We start from the raw sequence: 23726 nt of genomic DNA, 5'->3' as shown, positions 1-23726 counted from the left end.
GTACTTTTTGTCAATAAAAATAGTAATTACCTGGGCATACGATGTCGCGGATGTAGCAATTGGTAAAATTTCATTCGATCGTCGTCTACCCTTACTAGTGGAAGATTTTTGTTGATCTTTACTGTGCGTTTTTGTATTTTCGCTCGATTCGGATTTGTGATTAGGGTCAAGATCTTGATTGTTTGTTTTCTTCTTCTCTTTGTTCGTTTTATTACCAATTTGTATTCCTTCGAGACTGTGAGGCTGTAACATTTTACAAGGTTTTTCTCATATTCTTCATTCTTCTTGTAAAAGAAAAAAATAAATATAAAAACAGCGCCACTTACCAAATACGTTCGATAATGCTTGATGCGTTGTGGAAACGTTTCAAACGCGTAAGGTTTCGTGCATACTTGATGCCTAGCTCTGGCAACCTTTGTAAAAAGTCGAGCAGCGCGATCAACGCGATACTCGCATACATAAGTATGCTCCGGCGTCGAACCCACCGGTCGTCCTTTGTTTTAAAAGGAAACAAAAATAAAAGACGGGAAGACATTATTAAAAAGACAGTTGCGCGAAACGTGGCACAAAAAATGTAGAGTACCATTTCTACAACGAAAGAAATAAGAGCAACTACCTTTGCAGTATGTATGAGGATCGAGAACCCAACAACGTTCGGCAACTAGATCACATGGAACTGCTTCGTAGAGCGGCGCACAGACGACCTCGTTTTCGTAGAATTTTCGCGTAGGTTCATGATAAGTTTCATGAGGTCTCAGATAATGATGGCCGAATACAAATCTTTCCCCTCTGTCGAGTAAAAGCAAATTGGATACTGATATCGGGCACAGAATTTTGGAAACGAATACAAAACGACGTAACGCAATGAAATACGACTTACTCAACATTCTTCCAGAGTCTTTCGATTCTAAAGATGTCCATCTGTTCATAATCAGGCTTTTGAATGGTTTTATAGGTATGCTTTTCCGGAGTGTCTCTTAATACGTATACGGTATCTCCCTGTCTGAGTTGCAAATCACCGCGCATCAGAGTGACATAGTGCTTCTTGCCTTCTTCCTCCTCATCACCCTCTAATGGTATTTCCAAATCAACAGGACGCGGCTGGCATCTCTCGCATAGGTAAGACTCTAGGCTCGTATCGGCTTTGACACAGTCGCAGTGTTGCCAAACGAGGCAGCGTTCGCATTGAATCATCAAACCCTCGTCCCTGCGTAAAAAATATCTTTTCTAATACGTAGTCACACAATGAACAGAGTGTGCAAAGCAATCAAGGAAAGTTGAGTTTAACTTTGATAACAAAGTGTAACTTCCCTTACCTGTGCAAGCCACAAATGCACCTAATAACGTCTTCCTCTCCCGCGGTTGAACCTCGAGGAGGTAGAAATCCTTGAGAAGGCGGACAGCCTGTCGCATCCGTTATCGCGTCTATAAAATCTGGTTTACTTCCTAGGTACAATTTTCTTAGCCTGGCTGCAGCAATACCCATTTCCGATGTTCTTCCAAAGAATCGGACATTGTTGTCGAAAAGCCTAATCATATCGTGATCAAAATGCTCAGCGGTTTTGTAGTGACCCGTCCCGATACACTGGTCGATCGTGCTCAAATCTATCGGGTCTGATATCTTTTCATAGTAGTCTGATAATTTTCTTTTCGAGGGCAACGTTACGAACGGCGAGCACAGCAATTGCCCATTTTCGTCGTTCGCAGTTGTCACGATACTGTACAAATCCTTCAACACCTGAAAATAATTAAAACGTCCACCGTGAATTAACGATTATTTGGAAATTATTCGGAGAACATAATAAACAACGGGTTCGCGATATCTATTCTGTTCACCTTGGCTAATTTCGCAGTTTTATGCACTTCTGGGTCATCTTGCGCTTGCGCCAGTCTTCGTGTTCGCACAGTACGCGTATTCGTGTTGGTCAAAGCGGTTAATTGTGAGAAAAATGCGTCCGATTGTATCTTAGCGTCACCGGGACCCTTCTCCTTAACGGCACTCGAGTTACCAAATTTCGTTTTACCGTTCTGCATCTGCACTTGGTTTACCAATGACTTTACTCGCTTCACTTTTTCCAAGTTTCTCAACAAGAAGCAATGGTGTTGTTGAGCAAAGCATCGTTGTTGGTGAGACATTGGCTTCAATACGGGTGCATGGAACAAATTAGAATCGCCCACCTTTCGCGACTTACAAATGCCTTTAGAGTTTACAGACTGCACCGCGTTAGATTTCCGCACGTTCTTTCTTGGTCTTCCAACCGATCGTCTCTCCGTCGGTTCCATCTGAGATGGAAGAGCGGCGATAGTCTTTGTAACCCTTTGACTTTTTCCACCTAAGGAAACGAGACAAACGAGCACAAATAGAGAACTGTATTTAACAGATTGAAGAGCTTGCGATAAATTTGTTACTAATATATCATGATACTGCCTTGTTACCTATTACACCTCTGCAAGCACTACTGCCGCACCTACATTCCTGTCCTTCGGATGGATTGAACAGAGCAAAGTTATAATCGTAGGTTAATTCTTCTCCCGGCTTGATGTCTCTCGAGGCGAATAATGCCATACGCGGAAGCCCGTGAACGCTCCATTTTTGCATCTCGCAATTCGGTTCGCAAGAATGATTCACGAATCGTCCATCGCCTCCCATACGGTGTCCATCGATGACCAAACCTCCGTCTAGGTGCAAGCAATAATGATGCGTATCGTTGGCGTACCTAGCATACGGCGAAACAAGTTAAACAAAGTTACATCTTCGGTAAGGAAGTGCGCATTGCGTACATCCGTGTCAATATATCCAACGATCTCTCTTGCTTGTCAACATACCTGGTCGCCATTCTTGATTTGAACTCTCTTTCGGACACGACTTCTCCTACGTACTCGAGAATAAAAACACCAGACTTGATCGACTGTTGAGTTCTCACTCCCCAACCTTTATCCTCCGTCATAAATTTCTGCAAACCGGGTGCCCATTCGTGCTTCTGAATCTTTTGGTTCTCACACTTTTCACCACAGGGACAAAGCTGCGGCGAGCATTCGCTGAAAACCATACGATTGATACAATCGTCACCGCAACCGCTCTCCGGCTTGCATTCGCAAGCTTGCGCCTCGTACAGTGTAGTCGGTTTGACGTCGTAGTAAACGTTCGTGCGAATTTTCCTGCAAAATGAAATAACAGTAAATGATTTACATTCGTGTTTGCACAAAGACTCGGCGATTCATCGATCGATCCCTTACTTGTAATTCCACGACGGTACCGATTCCCTGCTGGGTAGTCTGGACTGCGTATGTAACCACCATAAATCGTACGGCAACTGAAACGGCATTTTTCTCTGACGTAGAAGCTTACCGCATTGATACGAGGCGGTCAACAGCGTCGCGGACGCAGACTCGTTTGTTTCGCACACAACTTTACTCTTTCCAGGGGTAGCATTGTTGTCGATGCTGCTACCGCTACCGCGCGTTTTCGACTCGCAAGTTTTACCGCAATCGTGTAGTATACCACCCTGCAGGTAACGTTTCTTCCATCTGGATTGTTTCTTTCTGGCATGCGTTGAACTTAAATGCTTCCCGACCTCGTTATCACCGTGAAGAACATGGGTACCGGACAGACTGTCGTTTTCCGTATCGTATCCCGCGCTGCGTAAACGCTTCACGTTCCTCGAAGCGAAATTACAAGGACTCGAAGAGCCGCGTCGTTTCTTCTGATTCCCATTGAACGATCCCGAGTGTTCCGTTTTAATGTTCGCCTGAGTGTTCGCGCGTTCCAGATTTCTCGAGTTCTCTTCGTTCAGCTCGACGACGCGTTGCTGTTGACTCGTGTTGTATCTCTCCAGAGATTCCTCCAGAGGCGCGTTTTCATCGTACGTTCTCGAATCCTGAATCTTTTCAAACTTAACGGGACACAATTTGTTCGGTGCGTTGTTTTCGTTCTCCGATTCGACGAGATCCTTTCTAACTCTCAATTGACCGGATCGAGATTCCGTGATTTCGTTCGAACGAGCACGACTGGACGAATTCCCTTCCTGCTTCGACGAACTCGAATCCTCCTGTGTGTTCGGCTCGGTTGCTTTCGACGAAACTCGGTTTTGAGCGACGTTGCCGTTCTCGTTCTCGTGTTCGTTGGTTGGTTCGCTCGAAGAGAACGAATGTTGTATCTCGGCGCTCAACACGGTCGTTTTGTTGTCCATTGCCGAGTCTTCGGATCCCTCTTTTGGCAAATTTCGAGACTCGTCGGCATCGTCCACGGTGTCGTCGATAGGCAAGGTTACCCTCGTTGACGCCTCGGTCGATGTCTCGCTCGTGTTCAACGATCTTTTCTTCTTCTTCTTCTTCTTTAGTGTCGGAAAACCGGTGCGGTTGATGGCCTTGCGTCGCCTCATTTTTTTCTTAGCCAAGACCAGGACAGCTGTAGAGTTCAAGGGATTGGGAAGATCCGAGCCAGCATCGTTGTCCTGGCTTGGTTTACTTTCGTTCGTAGTCTCAATTTCGTCGTAACTTTCGGTCAGGTGAAATTCCGCCGCGTCGACCTTTATGTTCTTTTCCAAACGAACGTGTTCCGGTGATACGTGCTCGCTCTTCTCAAGCTTGTCCGTTTGATTCTTATCACCTTTCGTTAATTTCTCCGTAATCACTCTTTCGGTTCTACCGCCGCTCTTTTCCGCGTGACTCTTCAAGTTCTTCAAGTCGTTGGAACATCTTTCCGATTTCTCGACTCTGTCGGTTTTCTCGGCTTTTTCGAAACCGGTGTGCCCACTCTCCGCGGGAAGTTTCGTGACCGTTACCCGAAGATCCTTGACGATCTTCTTCTTACGACGTGGTTGTATTTCCGTTTGATTCAACGGTTTCTCTTCCAACGATTCGGAACACGTTGCGCTCGATTTGTCGATGCTCGCGTTCTCGTTGTCCCTGTGTCTCTTTTTCGGGGTAACCGGTACGGCGTCCTCTTGAGAAGAAGAAGCGGAACTGCCACCGTATCTCGTTATCGTAGCTTCGATAGCCTCCTCTATATGACTCTCGGTTGAGTTGGTTTCGTTCGTGGTAGCGTCGGTGCAACTTGCGTTCGAGCTTTGAGAACTGTGTGGGCTGGACACGTGGTAATGTCGTTTCTTCAACGGTAACCGTTGTTCGTTCGGATTCGAATTTGCATTCGCGTTCGTGTTACTCCTCGAGTCCGTTCCCGAGAGTATCTTTTCTTTCTTCGAACGTCTCTTCAGTTTCTGATCTTCGCTCGCTGTAACGTCACCTTTCCTTTTCTTCGTTAATTTCTTCACGCGAAAGATCTGAGGTAATTCGGAATAACCGACGTTCGCGTTGTTCCGTCCCAGGCTGCACGATCTGGCAAATTCTTCGATCAATTTTTCCAGTTCTTCGATAATACATGGATCGATGCGTATAGGATTCTTGGGCGGTAGCAACAACCGTCGGCGATGTTTGTGGTGATGGTGTTTGTGACAATGATTGTGTATAGGTTGTGTCGCCTTGTCGCATTTGTTGGTCACGTTCTCGACATTCTCCGCTTTCAATACTTCGCCAACCGGTAAAGAGATCAGAGTTTGTACGCCAACGCCGTTCGTTTCGAAAGCGGTCGTTGCCTTTTTACTATTCTTGTTTTCCTTTAACACGCGTCGCGTAACCGGCGTGACGTTTTTTTTCAACGAAGTCTGTCTCTTGGTCAAGGGACCGGAATTACTTCTATTCTCTTTCAAGCTTCTCTTACTCGAATTGAGCGGTTTCCTATCGTTGGTCATTCGTTCGCAATACGATTGCTTCTGTCGCCGTAACGGGGCGATCGTTTTATTACCAACTCCGGGCTTATCTTTCTTCACCTTCTTGTACGTTCTGCCGTCGCATTGAATTATTTCCTTCCCGTATTTACTCGTAACAGTTCTACTAATGCACTTGACACGCGTCGGAGAATTTCCGTTATTTTTCTTCCCGCTTATCCTCCCCTGGGAGAATTGTTTGGAAGTGTTGCAGCCGCGTTTCTTTTGACCCGCAGGCTTGTCCCTTAACTTTTTCGTCGATTCGCTCTTTTCTTCTTTACCTTCCCTGGGTGGGACGGTTTTATGTTGCACCGATTTCGCTTTCCCCCTCTTATTCGGTTCCTCCTTCGAGACTTTTTGCTGTTGCAACGTCATAGACTCCTTTTTCTCGTTCTTCTCGTTCTTCTCTACTTTCTCGGTCTTTTCCACTTTCTCGATCTTCTCGATCTTTTCCGCAATTTCTGGCTTCAGTCTTGGCCTACCTGGGCCGCGAGGTTGCGTCGATACAGTTTTCGCTGGCCTGCCGGGTTTTCGTTTCGGTGGGTACAAAACACGATCTACGTTCACCGCCGGCTTGGGTACCACAGACTGTATCGGGGATTGCGTTGGAGCCGGTGGACTTGCCGGACTAATTGCCAAGTGTAGCGGACTGTTATCTACCGATTGAATCCCCGAGTCCGGTGACACGTTTGAAACGCAAGGGTATTCCGAATCGTTTAATCTTTTTCCCACTTTACTTCGCCTTTTTCGCGGTTCTGACAACAGAGCCGTTTTCTCGACAAATTGTTGTAGCAAAGTGGAACTATATACAGGTACAGGATTCTGGTCACCGTTCTCGCTCGTATCCGAATCGGCTCCAAGCGACATTCGTTCGATAGCTTTCGAGACTAGTCTACCACTTTCCGAATCCTCGAAACCGTCAAACGGAGCGTCCTCGTGCTCTTGATCCGGTAAAATAGCCGCCAAATCTTCTTGATTGATTTCCTGAAGCGGTGGGTGTTGTTGTTGTTGTTGTTGCTGCTGCTGTTGCTGTTGTTGCTGCGGCTGCTGCTGCGGTTGTTCTTGTTGCTGCTGCTGCTGCTGCTGCTGTTGCTGCTGCTGCTGTTGCGGTTGTTGTTGTTGTTGAGACTGTTGCGTTTGTTGATGTTGCTGTTGCGAATGATGCGAAGGCAGACGACTTTCTGAGGAATCTGAATCGTCGCTACTACATTCGGAGGACTAAACAGGATAGAGAGCAACTGGTTAAATATAAATATACCAACAACCTTTGAATATTTATATTCAAAGAAAACGTAGTCATCCATACTTCTATGATTCAACGACTCACGCTTATAACTACACAAACAATTTACCTTTGCTTCACAATTCGCTTTATTTTTTTTCGACGCGTTTCTTCTATTCTTTTCGCACTTTGCCTTTTCTGAATCCTCTTTTTTCGGTCCTTTCATAGTGATCTTTAATTTAAGCGCTCCCTGCAATGCAATTACAATTTCGACCGATTCGTTGCTAAGTTAATGGAGCAAAATGAAATAATTTAAAGAGAGTATGACACTGTTTATATAACATCCAGCTAAAAGTGTAATACACGTACCGATTCAAAATTTGTCTCTTGAATGGAAAATGTTTGCTCACTGTGTTCGGATGTGCAATCTGAATTCGACCCTGTATCTTCCTCTTCTTCCTCGCCGCTGCTCTCGTCGTCCGAGTCTGAATTCGAATCCGAATAAGAACAACTACCTTCTGTACCACCAGAACTTTCGTCGTCGGAATCAGAATCTTCTTCAGAGTCGACCGAATCTGTTCCTAATGCATGCAAAGAATTTGCCCGATACAGCATACGTATATACAAAAAGTTATTACAAACTATTGGGTAAAACAGTTACGTAATTGTTACCATTAGGTTCGGTGGTTGGATCCCAGCTACCTCCACCTTTTATGGCATCCATGTCAACAGTCGACGGGAGCTCTCTTTCCTGCTCCCCATCGTTTTCTTCCCAATTCCAATTCTGTAGTTCTAATTCCGAAGGATGGTGAATAACGGCGCTCCATCCTGAATCACCAGACATTTTTTGGCTTATCTAACATCCAATAGGAGCGAATAGAATACCATTCCTTATGATTTTGTTCGTTATACAACTCCTTTTGTAATTGAACGCAGCATATCTATTCTAATATGTTCAATGTTTAAACATTGTGCTTGTCGGTGAAATTCCCATATTTACTCTCCAATTCCTATTCACGGTTCCTTTTAGATACGATTATGTCTTATTCATAACGATATAGCTGTAAAAATAAATATAAAAATATAATTATCAGTTGTTAATCTCTGGTGTCATTGAAACATTCTATGGTATTATCATTTATCAGCGGATAGGATAGCAAAGACAAGATGCAAATAAAGCAATCTGACACAAAATTGAAAGAGGACAGTAGAAGTTTTTTGTCGTCAAAGCCACAATACATAAAACCAAATCTGATCCCATCTGAGTTATTTAGACGCTTTTACTTCTATAAAGTAGCACAATACTGAGAAATTTAATTGAATTTTTTGTCAAAAACACAATTCTTACGACATAAGGCCATTCAACTCGAATTCCAATTGGATATTTTTCACGCTCCAAACCTGTATTCTCAAAGCGCGGGAGAACGCTTGCGTATAACCTCGCACGGAAAACGAGCATCAAGAGGGAAAACACGATCATTGAAAAAGTATGTATACCTTCCTCTTGGTATAATTGTTACACCAGGAATCGTTACTAACGATCAAAGGCAACGTCATCGAAGAAATGTTGCTCCTCAATGCGCGCGTATTTTAGCTACGAGCGCGTCGCTTTCGTGTATGCACCAGTTGCAGCTACAACAGTAGCAACAGCAACAGCAATAATAATGGCAATGGACGAGTAAACAACACGGTAAATACGATAAGAAAAAAAGAATTTTATCCAAAACCTATCGCTCTGTTTACATCGTCGATGAAGCACACAGAGATCTTGGAGTAACACAGAATAGGAGAGAGGGAGAACGCGACAGAGACACAGAGAACCAGAAGCATAGAGAGAAAGGGAGACAGTGAGAACGTGCGAGGGGAAATAGGGAGAAAATGAGAAGGACAGAGGAAAGGGGGAGAAACGTTCCGGATCGCAGAAATCAGAAAAATAAAAGGCAAGCACGTTATCGTCGAAGCGAGCGCCTAAAGCGGTAAAAAGTGGTGAAGCTAGGAGTAGGCAAGTACGCGTACAATGACAGACACGATACCCTGAGACCTCCTTACTCCGCATCCCACGAATAACGCAACGAAGATCTAAACGATTCCAGATTGACGATTAACCAACGAAATTCTCCAAGTTGCTTCGAAAGTACAGCTGTTTCTGTTTCTCGGTCGATGCGCCAGGTGCGTCGGCGATTGGACCCGTGGAAACTCCCGAGTATTCAAGTAAACCTCAAATTGCCGCGCCATCTAACGTGGAATCCTACCGTTACGTTGGTACAGCGGCACATACAAAATTTTACCCTACATTTATCACGTACTTTATTTTGTAAATGTAGCGAAAACGATATATTACGCATTTTCCATCGATCGGAATCTATTTTCATAATGAAATATATCGTGTTTCGAAAATACTTAAAAAGAAAATCTATATATTTGTTTATATAATTGTTAATCTTATCGTACATAGTGGGTCTTGATGGGGTAAAATGTTTTCTTTACATTTTTTTTTACTTTTTATTTTAACTCTTGCAAACGCGCGTCTTCGAACGTTGACTACTCGAACGAAAGAGATCATTTAGTTACTTTACTCAAATTTATCGATCGATACTCGATAAATCGATAATAAATTTTTTCTAATAAACTTTAGATCGATAATCGATCTTGCAATTATGTAATAATTATCGTTGGTCAGGATTGTTATACCACGAGCGACGGAGAGACGTCTTTTGTCACAAAAATTATGTCAAAAATAATCGATCGGATCACGGTACAATCAATATCGGTCACAATTTCGAAACGTTCGATTTTCAACGGGATGAATGAAACGCAGGACACGGAAGGAGACGCGGAAAAATGGCAGAGCGTACTAACGCTCGCGATTCGAGTGTACCCTCTAGGTACACATGTGCATCAAGACGAAGGGTGGTAGGAATACGGACCCGGAGTCGGCAATATGGCTGACCAGAGGTGCATAGGCAGGGTGTCGGGGTGGTGTTAGTGCTGTACGTTATTTATGTCGAACTACCGCAAATCCTGTCCGAATCTTGCGTGTTTTCATGGAATCGGTGATATACTGTGCAGAAGCAGAAATACGGCTTGCATGAAGGCATAGCATACGCTTCCAAGCCAAACAAACATGAAGTAAGTTCCATGTACACGACACAGCATCGAAAGAAAGAGAGAGTCGAGTCGAGTCGAGTCCGTGGGTTTGAGCATTTCTTTTTGTCTTTGACTATTGTTTATGCCTCGGGCAACATGCGAACTCGTCCGATAGTTGAGAATTTTCTTTTGTACTCGGACTCCGATCTTTCCACTTTCCTTCGATATCTACAACAGTGTTTCGGTGTTTTTCAAGAGAATCTATCTACAACTAGATACGAGGGGCAGGGCTTCGGTAACGATTTTTCATCGAATCTTTCGAAACGCGTCCAGTTACTTTACCTTGCCCTGTTTCGTCCTTACCATTCATTCGAGCGTCTCTTTCACGCGTTCGTCGGTCCCCTTTCGTTCTCGTTTTCCGATATTCCTCGGATCGGTCCGAGTCTCGAGTCTCGAGTCTCGCGCCTTGCGCCTCACGTTTCAGCGTCTTTGTGTATCGTAAACGCGATCCGCGTTTCCTTCTCTCTTTGCTCGTTCCGTGTCTCTTTTGCATCGAGGCGACGCTCGCGTACATGCTTCCTTCCAAATCCTTCGACTCCTATCCAAACTCGACTTGCGTATGCACGTATATACACGCGAGTAAGCGAAAATTGCACGTCACACGTTTGTTTATGTTACACGAGATATTGGTTCTCACGCACGCGCGTATTTCACAATTTCTCCCGCGAACAAAAATTCGTCTCACGTTTTCCTCGATGATTCGTCAAGGAACGTATTTTTTCTCGAGTTATCTCGATCGTTTTTCTTGATTTCATCCGATACGACGCATCTCACTTTTCGTGGAAAAAACATCGCTTTCAATTATCAATGAATTCACCCGATAACACTTCCGTGTCGATTCGTGAGTCACATTATGATTCATATACGAGCCATCCATACTCGGATTTTTATTTAAAATTATTTCAACCGTATTTATAACCAATTGTACGTTCGTTGACTCGACGATGCATTTTAGCCACGCTAACGTTGTAAATTTGGATTCTCGGGGCGTTTGTTATTTTAGCGAATCAAGGGAAGAAGGGTGTAAGAAAGGACGAAGTCGGTAATGTAGAGGTATAGGGTAGAGGCATACAGTAATGACACGAAATACGTAGATACGTGCGTCTACCATACTTTGCTTGCTCGAATAACACAGGAAACGAAACGCGTACGTCTATCTAACGAGTGAAAAGAATATTGTTGTTCTCTTCGTTTTACGACGATCGCGATTAAATTGCATCTCTCGAAGTTTCTCTATATTGAACGAAATCGAACCGAGACAAATGCTGGAAATCAAACAATAGTATCGCCTCGTGGTATTCCTATCCTCGTAATCTCGTGTAATCGTTCGTATATATACATATACACGTATATATATATATATATATATTTTTTTTTTTCTTTCTTTCTTCTTGGAATATAAATGTGGACGGAGAAGACTCTCGACTGGGACGCGAATAGGGATTCGAAAAATCGTAACCCGTGTCGCGGATTTAACCGTGGCCGTTATCGTGGAACCGCTTGCTCGGCTCGGTGTGATCGCACACCGAGCGAAGGAGGAAGTGGCCAGTATCTTTTCGTATTCCGCTTCGTTCTGTTCTCGTTTCGCGAGCGATCCGTCGTGCTGTTTTAACGTGGTCCGCGCACGGTGAAAGTGACACCGAGCGTAACAGCCTTTTCCACGGAATTCATGAGTTCTTTGCCCGACGAATCCGTGGCGCGAGAAAATTCCGTCAAAATTCTCGGATCGCGTGGAATTTTGAACCGTGACGAACGATAGACGAAATCGACGATCGAAATGAACCACGACACGAGAAAACGATACTCGCAGGGATCCCTTCCGGGGGATTACCGATTCTGGTACCTGCCAATTCTTCGTTACGTTCTGATAATCCTCCGCGAACGAATCCACACGGTTACTTGAAATATGGTAAGCTCTCTAAACACGTAACGGACACATTTGTTTCTCTTTGTTTCAGCGAAGTGAGCATATCGTCCGCTCGTGCGTCGGTAATGGTGTACGATGACGTTAACAAGAAATGGGTACCGAGTGGCAGCTCCTCGGGACTTTCCAAAGTTCAGTTGTACCATCATCAAGTGAACAATACGTTTCGCGTGGTGGGGAGAAAGTTGCAGGATCACGAAATCGTCATCAACTGCGCGATCCTCAAGGGATTGAAATACAATCAGGCGACAGCCACGTTTCATCAATGGCGAGATAACAAGCAAGTATACGGTCTGAATTTCTCCAGTAAGGACGACGCCGACGCATTTGCCAGAGCGATGCTGCAAGCGCTCGATGTGAGTTTAAACCGTGAGAAAGAGATACATCGGGAAATTACGTGTATAGTGTGTTGTTACGCGCGTACTTGCGCGTCTTCTCGATTCTGGATCAGCCGTCGATGAACGTCGATCCGGACACGTACCTGGTTTACTACTAATAATCGGTTCACGGTTCACGCAGGTGCTGAGCAATGGGAGCAACATATCGAGAAGCCTTGCCCCGGCAATCGGCTCGACCACGCAACAACAACCCATATTTCAACAACAGCAACAACAGAGTAACGCTCAATACGACGAAGATATGGGGTACAGGTTCGTTCTCTTTGTTCCGAGTATTCTTCAGAGGAATTGATACGGTTCGAGTTACACGGACGGTCGACGATGATACTCCGCGTCATTCTTACCGTATCGGTTGTTTGCTGGAGAGTGTATCGTTGACCGTCGTTTATTTTTCCCACTTTGCGATCCACTTCTGTGTACGTGCACCGCGCAAGATGAAAGCGAACGATTAAAGAAACTGTTGCATCGGTATCGTTTACAGAACCATGACCAGGGAAGACGTGGCGATTATCCAAGAACGCAGAATGTCTCAACAAAGTCAAGGTATCGTGTCTGCGTGTATCGATGGAGTAACGTTTCGATGGAAACCCGTGGAAATCGAGGAAATATTGCCCCGTTGTTGTTTTCCTTTGCAGCGACCAACAGTCCAAACGCAATCTCTCCGAGTTGCCCTCTCGCGGCTCAACAACAGCAACAACAACCGCCATCGCAGCAACAGCAACAGCAACAGCAACAACAGTCGCCGCAACAAGCTGTACAACAACAGCCACAGCCATCGGCACCACCTCAGCCTCCGCAACAACAGCAGCAACATCAACAACAGCAGCAGCAGCAGCAACAACAACAGCAGCAACAGCAACAGCAGCAACAGCATCCAGTGCAACAACAGCAGCAACAGCCGTTGCAGCAACAACAGTCCGGTCATCACAGAACATCGTCGGCACCGCCAGCACCGCAGCCGCAACAACAATCCGTAATGCAGTCGATACAACCAGTCACCGGAATAGGAACGGTTGCCGGACAAATGTCCAGCGGCGGTGTACCCCCGATACCACCCCCTCAGCCCCCAAACGCGGCGACGATTCCACCGTGTCCGCCTGCAATGATGAATTTCAACGCACCGGTACCACCTCCGCCGATGATGATGAATCAGTACGCGCAGTCTCCGTCGTCCCAATCGAACCTACCCAATCAGCCGCAAGCTCAATCGATTTACGGTAGCAATCAAGGGAATCAGTTCGGCGCTGCACCGAACAGTAATCAGTACGCGAGCGCTACCGTCGTTGGACAGAGTCCCTGTCAGTACAACTCTGGAAATCAGAATAACTTTTACGGTAACAACGGTCAAGTTGGCAGCCCGTATCCGAGCGGACAACCGGGACAAACGAATCAGTACAGCGCCGGCGGTGGCGGTGGCAGCGGCGGCGGTGGCGCCGGAGGCGGTGGTTCCAGCGGTGGTGGCGGTGGTGGTAGTGGCGGTACCGGTGGTAACCAATATGGAAGCGGCAATTCGATCGGTCAGTACACCAGTAGCGGTGCAACAACGACCGGTCAGTACGGAGTCGGAGTCGCGGTTGGGGTCGGTGTTAACGTCGGCCAACCGAATCAGTCTCAGTACAGTGTTGTATCTCAGGCGCAGACACAGGCGCAGTACGGCACGAGCCAAGTACAACAGGCCGTCACGAGTGTCACGAATCCGTACGGAACACCGCCAAATTCGGTGAATCAGTACAGCAGCAACAGTGGCGCCGGTTGCAATAGCGGCCCGGCTGTTGCTAACAACGCCCATCATGCACCACCGGCAAACACCAATGTTTATGTCCCTGTTGGCAACGGTGGTCCCCAACCGCCGCCTATGGTACCGTTAACTGGTCCAGCCGCTCCTCCACCACCTCCACCACCACCCGCGCCTAACGCGAACACTATCAATCTTAATCCAACCCTTGTCGGGTCCGGTTCTACCGGATCGGTGGTTTCCGCTGGTAACAACGATCCGCCTCCGGATATCAATTCGTTGGCTGCTGCTCTTCAAGCGGCTCGGTTGAAAAAAAAACAGGTTCGTATTGTACCATCTTGAATCGTATCCTTCTTTTCCATCTAGTTGGCTTTTTCTCGACTGATCGCTCGCTCTTTCTCGTCCTGTTTCAGACGACGCAACAACCGGTGGAGAACAGTGGTTCGAGTACCAGTAGCAGCGGAAGCGCTGGAGGCGGTGGAAATTACGGTACGTTAGGAAGGGGCGGGGGTGGCGGTATGGCTTCCATGATGGACGAGATGGCGAAAACTTTGGCGCGTAGACGGGCCGCTGTCGAAAAGAAACAACCGGAACAGCCACAGGTATGTTTTTTTGTTTTTTTTTTTGTTATAGTTATCACACGAGCAACGATTATACCGTTATCGTTGATGCTACCGTTCGAACGATAATTGTAAAGGGCGTAGGGTTGTGCTCTGCAATCCTTCGTACGATGCAATCGTGTTGACTCAGTAGTAAGGAAATGGCTATTGGTGCGTGTATTAAGAGTTCTCCGGTTTTATTTCCACAGGAACCCGAGAGTTCGCCCGACAAGAAGTCGTGGGACAAAAACAATTCGTCGAACAATAAATTTTCAAACGGTGCCGAGTCGCCGAAATCTGTACGCAAGAGGTTTGGTTCTGCTTCCGAGGATACACTCCTCAAAGTAAACGGCGTCAACGACGGAGTCGTGCTCACCGCTCAAGAAATGGACGTGTTTAAGGCGGAGATCATCAAGGAAGTTCGCAAAGAATTTCAAAAGATGAAACAGGAGATCGTAGACGGTACGAGTACGAGATAAACCGAATGGAATTTTTTTCTTTTCTTTTTTTTTTTGAAATATACTTACTGATCTTTCGTTTCTCGATTTTCAGCGGTCAGAGCGGAACTGAGTAGAAGATAAAGATGCGACGTGGACCAGTTTCGAACGCAACGGAGAGAAAAGGAGAATTCTACTATCGCGTAGATCAGCCGAAATGATCACATCGACAGCCGTACACAGGTTTTTTTACTACGTATTCGCGAGAATGGAGTGAAGTTATACCCCGTGTATATCAGACACGTTTGTGCGTAAGTACGTTATAATATAACCTAGCGTTCTAAGCGAACCGTATCCTATCGTTGTTTACTGAACCAGTGGTAAGCAACATCGACTTTTGGATAAAATCGATTCTAATTCTGCCAATTCGACGCACAACAGATTTCGGATCACCTACTACGTTTCAATGCGTATTTATCTTCGGTGGAATCGTACAACTTATCGTTTATCGCTAACGATTGCCGTGCTCTTTATTCGGTCAAGTATTATACCTAGTTAAAACTATGGGTAAGTTAACGTCGATCCCACCCACCATTAAAGACACCGCGTTTTTATGTAAATATCGATCGAATTCGATACAGCCGGAAACGAGTAAAGATTTCCGAAAAGATTCCTCTAGTCCAAGACGCGTTTAAACTGGGATTAAAGAAAAAGGAAAAAAAAAATAAATAAATAAAAAACGCGCATCATCCAATTCGTACGCGTTTCATTTTTCGAAACGCTCATTTCCGGTTCCCTTTTGAATTCACGTTGCGCGCGCACTTCCAAGGTTAGCTTGAAAATCGGAATTCCCATATCTACATCAATTTCGAGTCTTTCGTACATATACCACACCACATCCGTGTACAGATTACATTAATACGCACAGCTCGATACATTCCAAGAAAAGAAAAAGAAAAAAAGGTTTCGACGATCGATGAAAAAATAGGGAATAGAATACAAAATATGGTCATCGATGATCGACTGCCACGATTTTGAACAGGTAGATTTTCGAACGGTTCGAGAATCGACGCACACTTTATTCGGTTTACGTATATCGATTTTCTATTTTACGCAGCCTGAATCGCTACGAATCACAAATCCAATGCACGACAGAGCGATCGTATTTCCTACCGATACTGTACATTCTTACTCTCCGTTTTTATATGCTTTTTCTATTTTTTTTTTTTTTTAAATCGTCTCCCGTACGATTCTCACAGAAAATGAGAAAATTAACGTTGCAATTCAAATATATTCTATGTACCTATAATATAGTCGTATAAATATATACGTCGATCTGCATCGGCTTATTGGCATTTATCGCAATTAACGGGGGCATTCTGGTCTAGTCGTCGATTTTTTTTGTTTTTACTCGTTTTTGAGAATTTTTATCTACCAATCGGTAAACTGTACGATTTTGAGTGTTCGGACACATATTTATTAAGGTTTTAAAAATACAGGATATTTTTTTGTCGAAAAATATCAACTGGTGCAGAGATCACCAACATCTTGTTCGTTCTACTCGTCTAAAACGAACGAACCAAAAAGCATTTTAATTATTTTGGATACAGTTGTGATCCCTGTCACTTTGAAGTCCAAATCTTTACTTGAAATATCACGTTTTCTACTTTTTTGCGTTCAGCAAATATCAAAAAAAAAAAAAAAAAAAAAATTGTAAACATTAATATTTTTTAATAATTCTGGTATTCAAACTTGAATACCAGGCCATAGATATGTGTTTTTTAAACTCAATCGATCAAATAAATTTTGAGACATCGTGTCGACTGTTTGAAAAATTAGGTTTAGAGAAAAATGCGTATAAAATTTGACATCAAAATAAAATCTCTGTTTTGTTTACTGCTCTCTGTCGTACCAAAGTGAAAAATGAATATCTACGACCAATTCGTCATTCCAGGCTATATAATATATCTTCTTCTTTCAGCAGTACAAATTTCTGCCTGCTTTTCTACTATTAATTCTATTTCTCTGAATATTCGCAGAATATTGCAGAACTCCTCGTTTAAAATACAAACAGCTAAGAAGGTTGCTATTTATACGCAAATCTTGAATGTTTCTGCATTGGTAAAAAGGTCCAAATCATGGAATTCAATGATTCGTTGGTATTCCGTTCTCACACACTTTATTATTCTTATTCTATCCAGGATAACTCTTCGTAAATAGGTTTTGTAACTTCTAAGATCTGTTATGACAATAACTCGACGAATTACTTTTTTTTTTATCGTGCTTTTCAATAAGTATCAAAATTCCAAATAGAGAACTGAAGCCTCTCCGTTTTCAAGTTTCAACGTTGCAACGTTTCCGGCTTCTTCGTTTCTTTTCATCTCGTCTTCAACAACTGTTGAAATTGCACAATCATGAACAATAGAAGCCTCAGAATAAATTTTTTCAAGGCAAGTACGGTACATTGAAATTGAAAGTCGTTTGCATCTATTCATCGATCCACAAAATAAATTAACGCCTTGGAGTCTCATAATCATCATTAAACGGTGATTTGTTTCGAAACATTTGTTTACAAGCGGACACGAGTTTATATATTGTACTCCACATTTACATTGCATAGCAAGTTTGTATACCAAGCCACGACTTGCTTACGAGAATTTTACATCTCTTTTGCACTGTTTGCAAATCTCCTTTACTTTGTAACTTTTCGCCCCACGTGCTTGACGCAATCAAATTTTTTCCTCGTTGGTATATTGATTTTCGTGGAAAAGTTTTTTACCTGTTGGCACGAGTAAGTCCTGCTTTCGTCCATTTTGTCCCTTTTTATCAATTTTTATCCAAAACTACCAAAAAACAAACTGAGCAATTTATTATACAATGCACGATATTTTTATTTTGCAATATACACTGTGTTTTTCACGACTGAGACTGAAACTCAACTAAGACTGTCGTTGCTTATGGAAAACTAACTCATAAGGTTACAATTGGAAATCCCCTTACGAATCCAGGCAAATCTTTGTGCCAGCACACGTTTTTTTAAATTATTTATTTAATGCATTTACGAGCAAGAAGCTCTATTTTATACATTTATAAATCGATAAAAACTACGACGAATATGCTATTTACAGTGAGTTAACGAGCCTAATGATTAATCTGTTAAAGTCGTTTAACGGTTTGTTTAATACATTGATGTGGATAGATAATTGGATGATTCTAATAAAAATAGTCCGAAAGACAAAAGTTCTACGTAGAACTCTTGTAAGGTCGTTAAAATTGATTAGTTGACTTAACAGGGAACACTCATTCGTATTATTTACAATTTTGTGGAAGAAAATGAGGTCAGCTATTTTTCTCCAGTTTTTTAACGTGTACATATCCATTTGTCTAAAAATTGGCTCATAATTATGGTCAAACCTGTGCATACTACAACCAAGAAGCCTAGACACGTAACAAAGAAATCTGTGTTGTATTCGCTCTATAGCAATAATATCAGTCACTGTACAAGGTGACAAGATGACATTAGCATATTCCAGGTGAGAGATCACAAAAGCATTAAACAGTGTTTCGAGGGTTAGGGGATTGCGAAAATCACGACAATGTCGAGGAATGAAGCCAAGTGCTTCGTTAGCATTTCCAATAACAATTTTTATACGTTATTGGACCAATAACATTCGTATACGTTCCAATAACATATGTAATTACAATTAGTGGTGTGTCATTTAAATAGTAGTAGCTTCGTACAAACGCAACCTGTGGAATTTACACCAATGTGTTAATTTTGCAAGATGTGCTTGTAATGCCGAATGATCGGCATGATTTTCTATTTTCGTAAAAAGTTTGAGATTATCCACAAATATTAATGTGGTGGCTGTTGAGAAGATTCGAGGGAGGTCGTCTATAAAAATTACAAAAAGAAATGATGCAAGGTGCAACACTTGGAGTATCTCACGAGATAAGGTATTTCGAATTTTTATATATTGAGACCTATCCTTTAACCCTAGAACCTTTGCTGTCACGCGGAAACCTAACGCGGGTAGGAGGGGGGAGAGGAGGTTCTCGAATCCATACTTCTTTTTTTTTTACACATTTGTCCTAAAAAAAAAAATTGTTTTTTCGAAAAGTTTTACGATATTTAAGTATTTTGTACTTTGTAATCGTAATAGCACGCGTTTTTATATTAAATTTGTATCGATTTACATTAATCTGTAAAATAAAATGATACTATAAAATGAAGTACCAACGTGGGATTAATCGGAGCTTGATTCTTCTGATGTTAAACAAGACTGGTAGAGTACAGTATTTACCGAATGTTTCTGTATTAATTTCGATAAACTATTACTTCATCTGTCCCATTACACATCGATACCATCTTCTTTTTCCCATTGACTCTGCATCTTCAGCTAAACTTGTGTTTAGTGTTTTTCCAGTTGAATTTTTTAAAGCATGTATAACACTTTTCTGCAATCCTGTAATCTCTGAATATCATTTTTCAATTTGATTTTTAACTAATTCGTTGCTTTGCTCTTGCAAGAATATTCTTTTTCTATTAATTTCCTTCACTTCTTTTTCGTGAGGGGGAGGGGAGGTCTGAGATGATAGACTGGCTCTGGCCCCCCTTTCCAGGAACCTTCTTCCGGAAGTTGGCTTAGGGTCGTAAGAGCTGGTGTTGTTCTTCACATACCAACTCCTACAGCTCTCTTCGAGTCTCTCGGATGACGTCGATTATTTTGAACAATTTCATCAGGCCATTCTTCATGTCCACTTAGACACCTCTTTGTTTTTATTCACGATGGCTGTCATTGTTAGAATGACACGATGGTACTCACGAATTCTGATGATCCGTAAGGGCACGATAGTGTTCTTCTTCGGTCTATGTGGCATGTTCCCTTTTCGAATCACAGTAGAAGGGTGACGCCATCGAGTTCAGCCGACAGGGGCCTCATATTGGCGGTACTTCCTGTACCTGCGCACAAGTCTTGTGTGCGTAGTTCCGGCTGCAAGTTACGAGGATCCCCACCTCGTCTGTTTCTGTTCTTAGAGTGTACGTCATTTAAACCGTACCATTTAGCCCGACGAAACCCGGGCCCAACCGGTAGGGGACAATGCGCAGAAACGGGTCAGAGTGATGCTCGAGAACAGTTGCAATACGAGCCAAAATGCGAAACACTACACTGGGCCCCAAAGCGTGCAGGGTACGTCTCGCACGAATGTCGCCATTTTGATATCGCAACGCGTAAAACGTTTTCTTATTTTTGCGCACAGTCCCTGTTAACGTGTAGCAACACCGGCTTCGTAATACGGAACTTGAACGTGTATACGACAATAAATAATTTTTACGGAATTTTTCATTCGCGGCGAGTGAATCTGATTTGAAGTTTTTTCGAAGAACCTATCCGTTGGAAGTTCTAGGGTTAGGTGATCGCTCAGGTATAAAAGCAGATTTTTTTTGCGAAGCCAAAATTACGTAGCTTACTCGGTAACACGTTGTTAAGGTAATCAACCGAATCAAAAACCTTCCTGAAATCGGTGTACGGTTACATCGACTTGACGTTTACTGTCTGCGAGTTACATAATTGCAGAAGAAAGTTAAGTTGGTAACGGTCGATCTGGCTGATACATGAAGCGAAGTGTTGTCGACGAGACGAGAATTGTTTAACCTCGGGCATTAGTTTGTTTACGATAATCGGCTGAGATGATCTCGGCTAGTGTGTTTAAAATTGAAATCGGCCTGTAATTTTCGAAGGAATATACATTAAGAAAATGAAATTTAAAAAAAAAATCCACCCTTTTTTTCAACTTCTAGACCAGAATACCCCCGTAACGGAAATATCAACGTCATTCGATGTACGATACAATACGATACTATACGATACGAAACCATACGATACTGTACGATACGAAACGATACGATACGATACTATACGATGTGAAACCATACGATACGATACGATACCATACGATGTGAAACCATACGATGTGAAACCATACGATACGATACGATACGATACGATACGATACGATACGATACGATACGACACGACACGACACGACACGATACGATACGATACGATACGATACGATACGATACGATACGATACGATACGATACGACATGATACGATACGATACGATACGATACGATACGATACGATAAGATAAGATACAATACTATACAATACTATTTAATACTATACAATACGATATGATACGATACGATACGATACGATACGATAAGATACGATACTACACAATACTATACGTTACAATACTTTGCGATACTTCGCGATATTTCGCGACACGACACGATAATACGCTTCATCCACACGTATGTAAACTCGAATGACGTGGAATAAATGCGAACGTTCGTTTTTCGCGCAAACGCCTGTTTTTGTTTTCCTTTTTTTGTTTTTTTTTTTTTTACTTTTTCATTTTCGTATGAAAGATTTTTAACGACTGATTAATGAATTAATGCGGTTATTAAGAAGGCCACGATAAAACGTTGTCAAATTTCTCCGATAAAACGAAATAATCGTCTTTATTCTAGGCGTACCTGTGTAAGTATTATCAGCTCTAAATTTTTAATCTCGTTCTATGCAACATTGTCTAGTCGTATAAGAAAACTGACGAGCGGAATCGCGATGTTCTCGGTAATAAGCACGGCCGAAGTTTACGTTTCGATGTATGTAATAATTTATGACGAGGGTACGCGGTGTTACCGTTTGTAACAGCGTCCACGTTCATCATCGGTCAATTGCAATAACTCTTGTACTTTGATATCATCGCGCGCGAATACACATTTACAGTTTGTTCGTTTCTAAAATACGATGTCCCGCGTCGTCTCTCGGAAGCTAACCGATATCGCGCACCCGTTCATATTTTCGCACAAACGATACCGACTTGTACGCGATTCGTTTTATTTTCACAACCGATCCGTTCTCTTCTACGAATCGCACGTTTCTTCAACGCGGAAAACTCGTATCTCGTATCGATCTTCCAATACGACAGTATTCGTTATCACTCTTTCATACCGACTGCTATTCCTACGTCGGATGTGTATTTAGCTGAACGAGAGGCGTGTTCGAGGTAAACACGGAACGTGTAGACAATTAAGCGACGAGCCACTCGCTCGCGCGAGGTTCCTTTGAAATTTTTAACGAAAAAAAAAAGAAAGAAAGAAAGAAAGAAAGAAAGAAAACGTCAGAAATGATGCGCGTCACCGAGAACGGAAAATGGAAATTTCGTTGAAACGAATTGTGCTTTCCTACGCATTGTATATGCATGTTTGTGCGTACGTATCACGATGCTCAACTCACCCCTCGATCGATCGTCTCGGACGCATGGATCGAATAAACGCGTGACGCACTTACATGGAGATACGTACAACGATGAGCGTGAAGCTACCACCGTGATGTCACAGATTCGCGCATGGCGAAATGAATATCGATAGAATCTGTGGTCGTCTGTGTGCCATTCTAACGATTCGCGCGTGAAACGTTCGCTTGTCCGTGACGTCGCGTTAAGTTCAACGCGCTCCTCGATGTAAGTACACCGTACCAAATTGTAAACGATTTTTCTACGAAAGGATTGTTCACCGGCGTTTGTACTCCGTCGAAGGTATTTTTTTTCTTCGCTGCTTTTAAGCTCTACATAGTAAATACAAGCCTGCGATCGCATTGCGTCGTCTTCTTGAAACAACGATACGTCGGATGCCCGCTCGTGGTATGGTCTCGAGCATTGGCATTCGTTCGGGGTTGGAAAATTACATTCTAAGTAATTAGTATACAAGCGAACAAGTATAAGAGTGCACGCGTGTATGCGGAAGTGTGTCTGTTCTGCTCGCGAATACGCGAGGATGTACGAATTCGCACGGGGTACGAAAACAGTTAACCGAGAAAAGCGACTAGTATTAGATGCATTTATATTGTATTTAATATATGTATATTTATATATATACATATATATCATAGATGGATAATTTTAATATGGCAAGATTAACGCGCGAGCATTAAGAGTGTTTGTTACGATTGCAATTATTTAAGCAGTGCAGGAAAGCATGGGCGATAACGGATCGACATTGTTTTTTGCAAAGCCGACGAAACGAGTCGAGAAATATACCATATGTCCAAGGCCATTATAATGGTGTGTATTATAATTAATGTGCCGGAAAATAAATACACGTATGACAGGAAGAATTACGAGTGAGACGCTATTTTATGTATCACAGGTGGCGGAAGCGGCGATGAAAAATAAATCCAAGTCATTCGTTTCGTTTCGTCATTTCCCACTCGCGTTCGATAACGCGATCGATAATCATTTTTTTACCCGAAGCAATTTCTGTACATACATGCGTACATAAATACAAACAAGCAAACAAACATGCATACATTAAACAAACACACAAACAAACATGCATACATAAATACAAACAAACATGCATACGTAAATACAAACAAACAAACATGTATACATACATACATACATACATACATACATACATACA

General features: G+C 42.9%; 2 protein-coding genes across 9 annotated transcripts in view; one reads left to right on the top strand and one right to left on the bottom strand.

The window, feature by feature from the left end:
• Positions 1–10656, bottom strand: part of Ash1 (histone-lysine N-methyltransferase ash1) — a 13055-nt gene extending 2399 nt beyond the window's left edge. The window contains exons 1-13 of one of the 7 annotated variants that reach the window (XM_076304484.1): positions 10438–10656; positions 7660–8048; positions 7357–7568; positions 7118–7237; positions 3238–6983; positions 2827–3159; positions 2437–2717; positions 1837–2333; positions 1317–1738; positions 881–1207; positions 617–789; positions 327–493; positions 31–243 (exon numbers count right to left, since the gene is read on the bottom strand). In XM_076304484.1, coding sequence (XP_076160599.1) covers positions 31–243; positions 327–493; positions 617–789; positions 881–1207; positions 1317–1738; positions 1837–2333; positions 2437–2717; positions 2827–3159; positions 3238–6983; positions 7118–7237; positions 7357–7568; positions 7660–7831 — 6663 coding nt within the window. In that variant the 5' untranslated portion in view covers positions 7832–8048; positions 10438–10656. Of the gene's footprint in view, positions 1–30; positions 244–326; positions 494–616; positions 790–880; positions 1208–1316; positions 1739–1836; positions 2334–2436; positions 2718–2826; positions 3160–3237; positions 6984–7117; positions 7238–7356; positions 7569–7659; positions 8049–8484; positions 8976–9003; positions 9171–10437 lie in introns of those variants that run through there. The other 6 variants (XM_076304482.1, XM_076304483.1, XM_076304478.1 and 3 more) reach the window with 6 other exon arrangements.
• Positions 9685–23726, top strand: Ena (ENAH actin regulator enabled). 2 transcript variants are annotated; one of them, XR_012991100.1, is made up of 9 exons: positions 9685–10116; positions 12093–12414; positions 12578–12708; positions 12938–12999; positions 13092–14512; positions 14605–14793; positions 15000–15252; positions 15343–15538; positions 15669–23726. XR_012991100.1 is itself a non-coding variant. In XM_076304487.1 (8 exons), the coding sequence occupies exons 1-8, from the start codon at positions 10112–10114 to the stop codon at positions 15369–15371; spliced, it is 2412 nt and encodes an 803-aa protein (XP_076160602.1). In that variant the 5' UTR covers positions 9685–10111; the 3' UTR covers positions 15372–23726. The 2 variants fall into 2 exon arrangements, 1 of the variants encoding a protein (XP_076160602.1); XM_076304487.1 differs by having other exon boundaries at positions 15343–23726.

Source organism: Ptiloglossa arizonensis, chromosome 2 (genome assembly GCF_051014685.1).
Source record: "Ptiloglossa arizonensis isolate GNS036 chromosome 2, iyPtiAriz1_principal, whole genome shotgun sequence".
NCBI classification, from domain to species: Eukaryota; Metazoa; Arthropoda; class Insecta; order Hymenoptera; family Colletidae; genus Ptiloglossa; species Ptiloglossa arizonensis.
The sequence above is the reverse complement of the archived record's forward strand: the minus strand, read 5'-3'. Positions and strand labels throughout refer to the sequence as shown.

Bases quoted from the DNA above. Each gene is read 5' to 3' on its own strand.
- Ena (XM_076304487.1), top strand. The intron at 14,513-14,604 runs GTTCGTATTGTA...GTCCTGTTTCAG, and splicing joins CTCGGTTGAAAAAAAAACAG to ACGACGCAACAACCGGTGGA. The intron at 15,253-15,342 runs GTACGAGTACGA...CTCGATTTTCAG, and splicing joins GAAACAGGAGATCGTAGACG to CGGTCAGAGCGGAACTGAGT.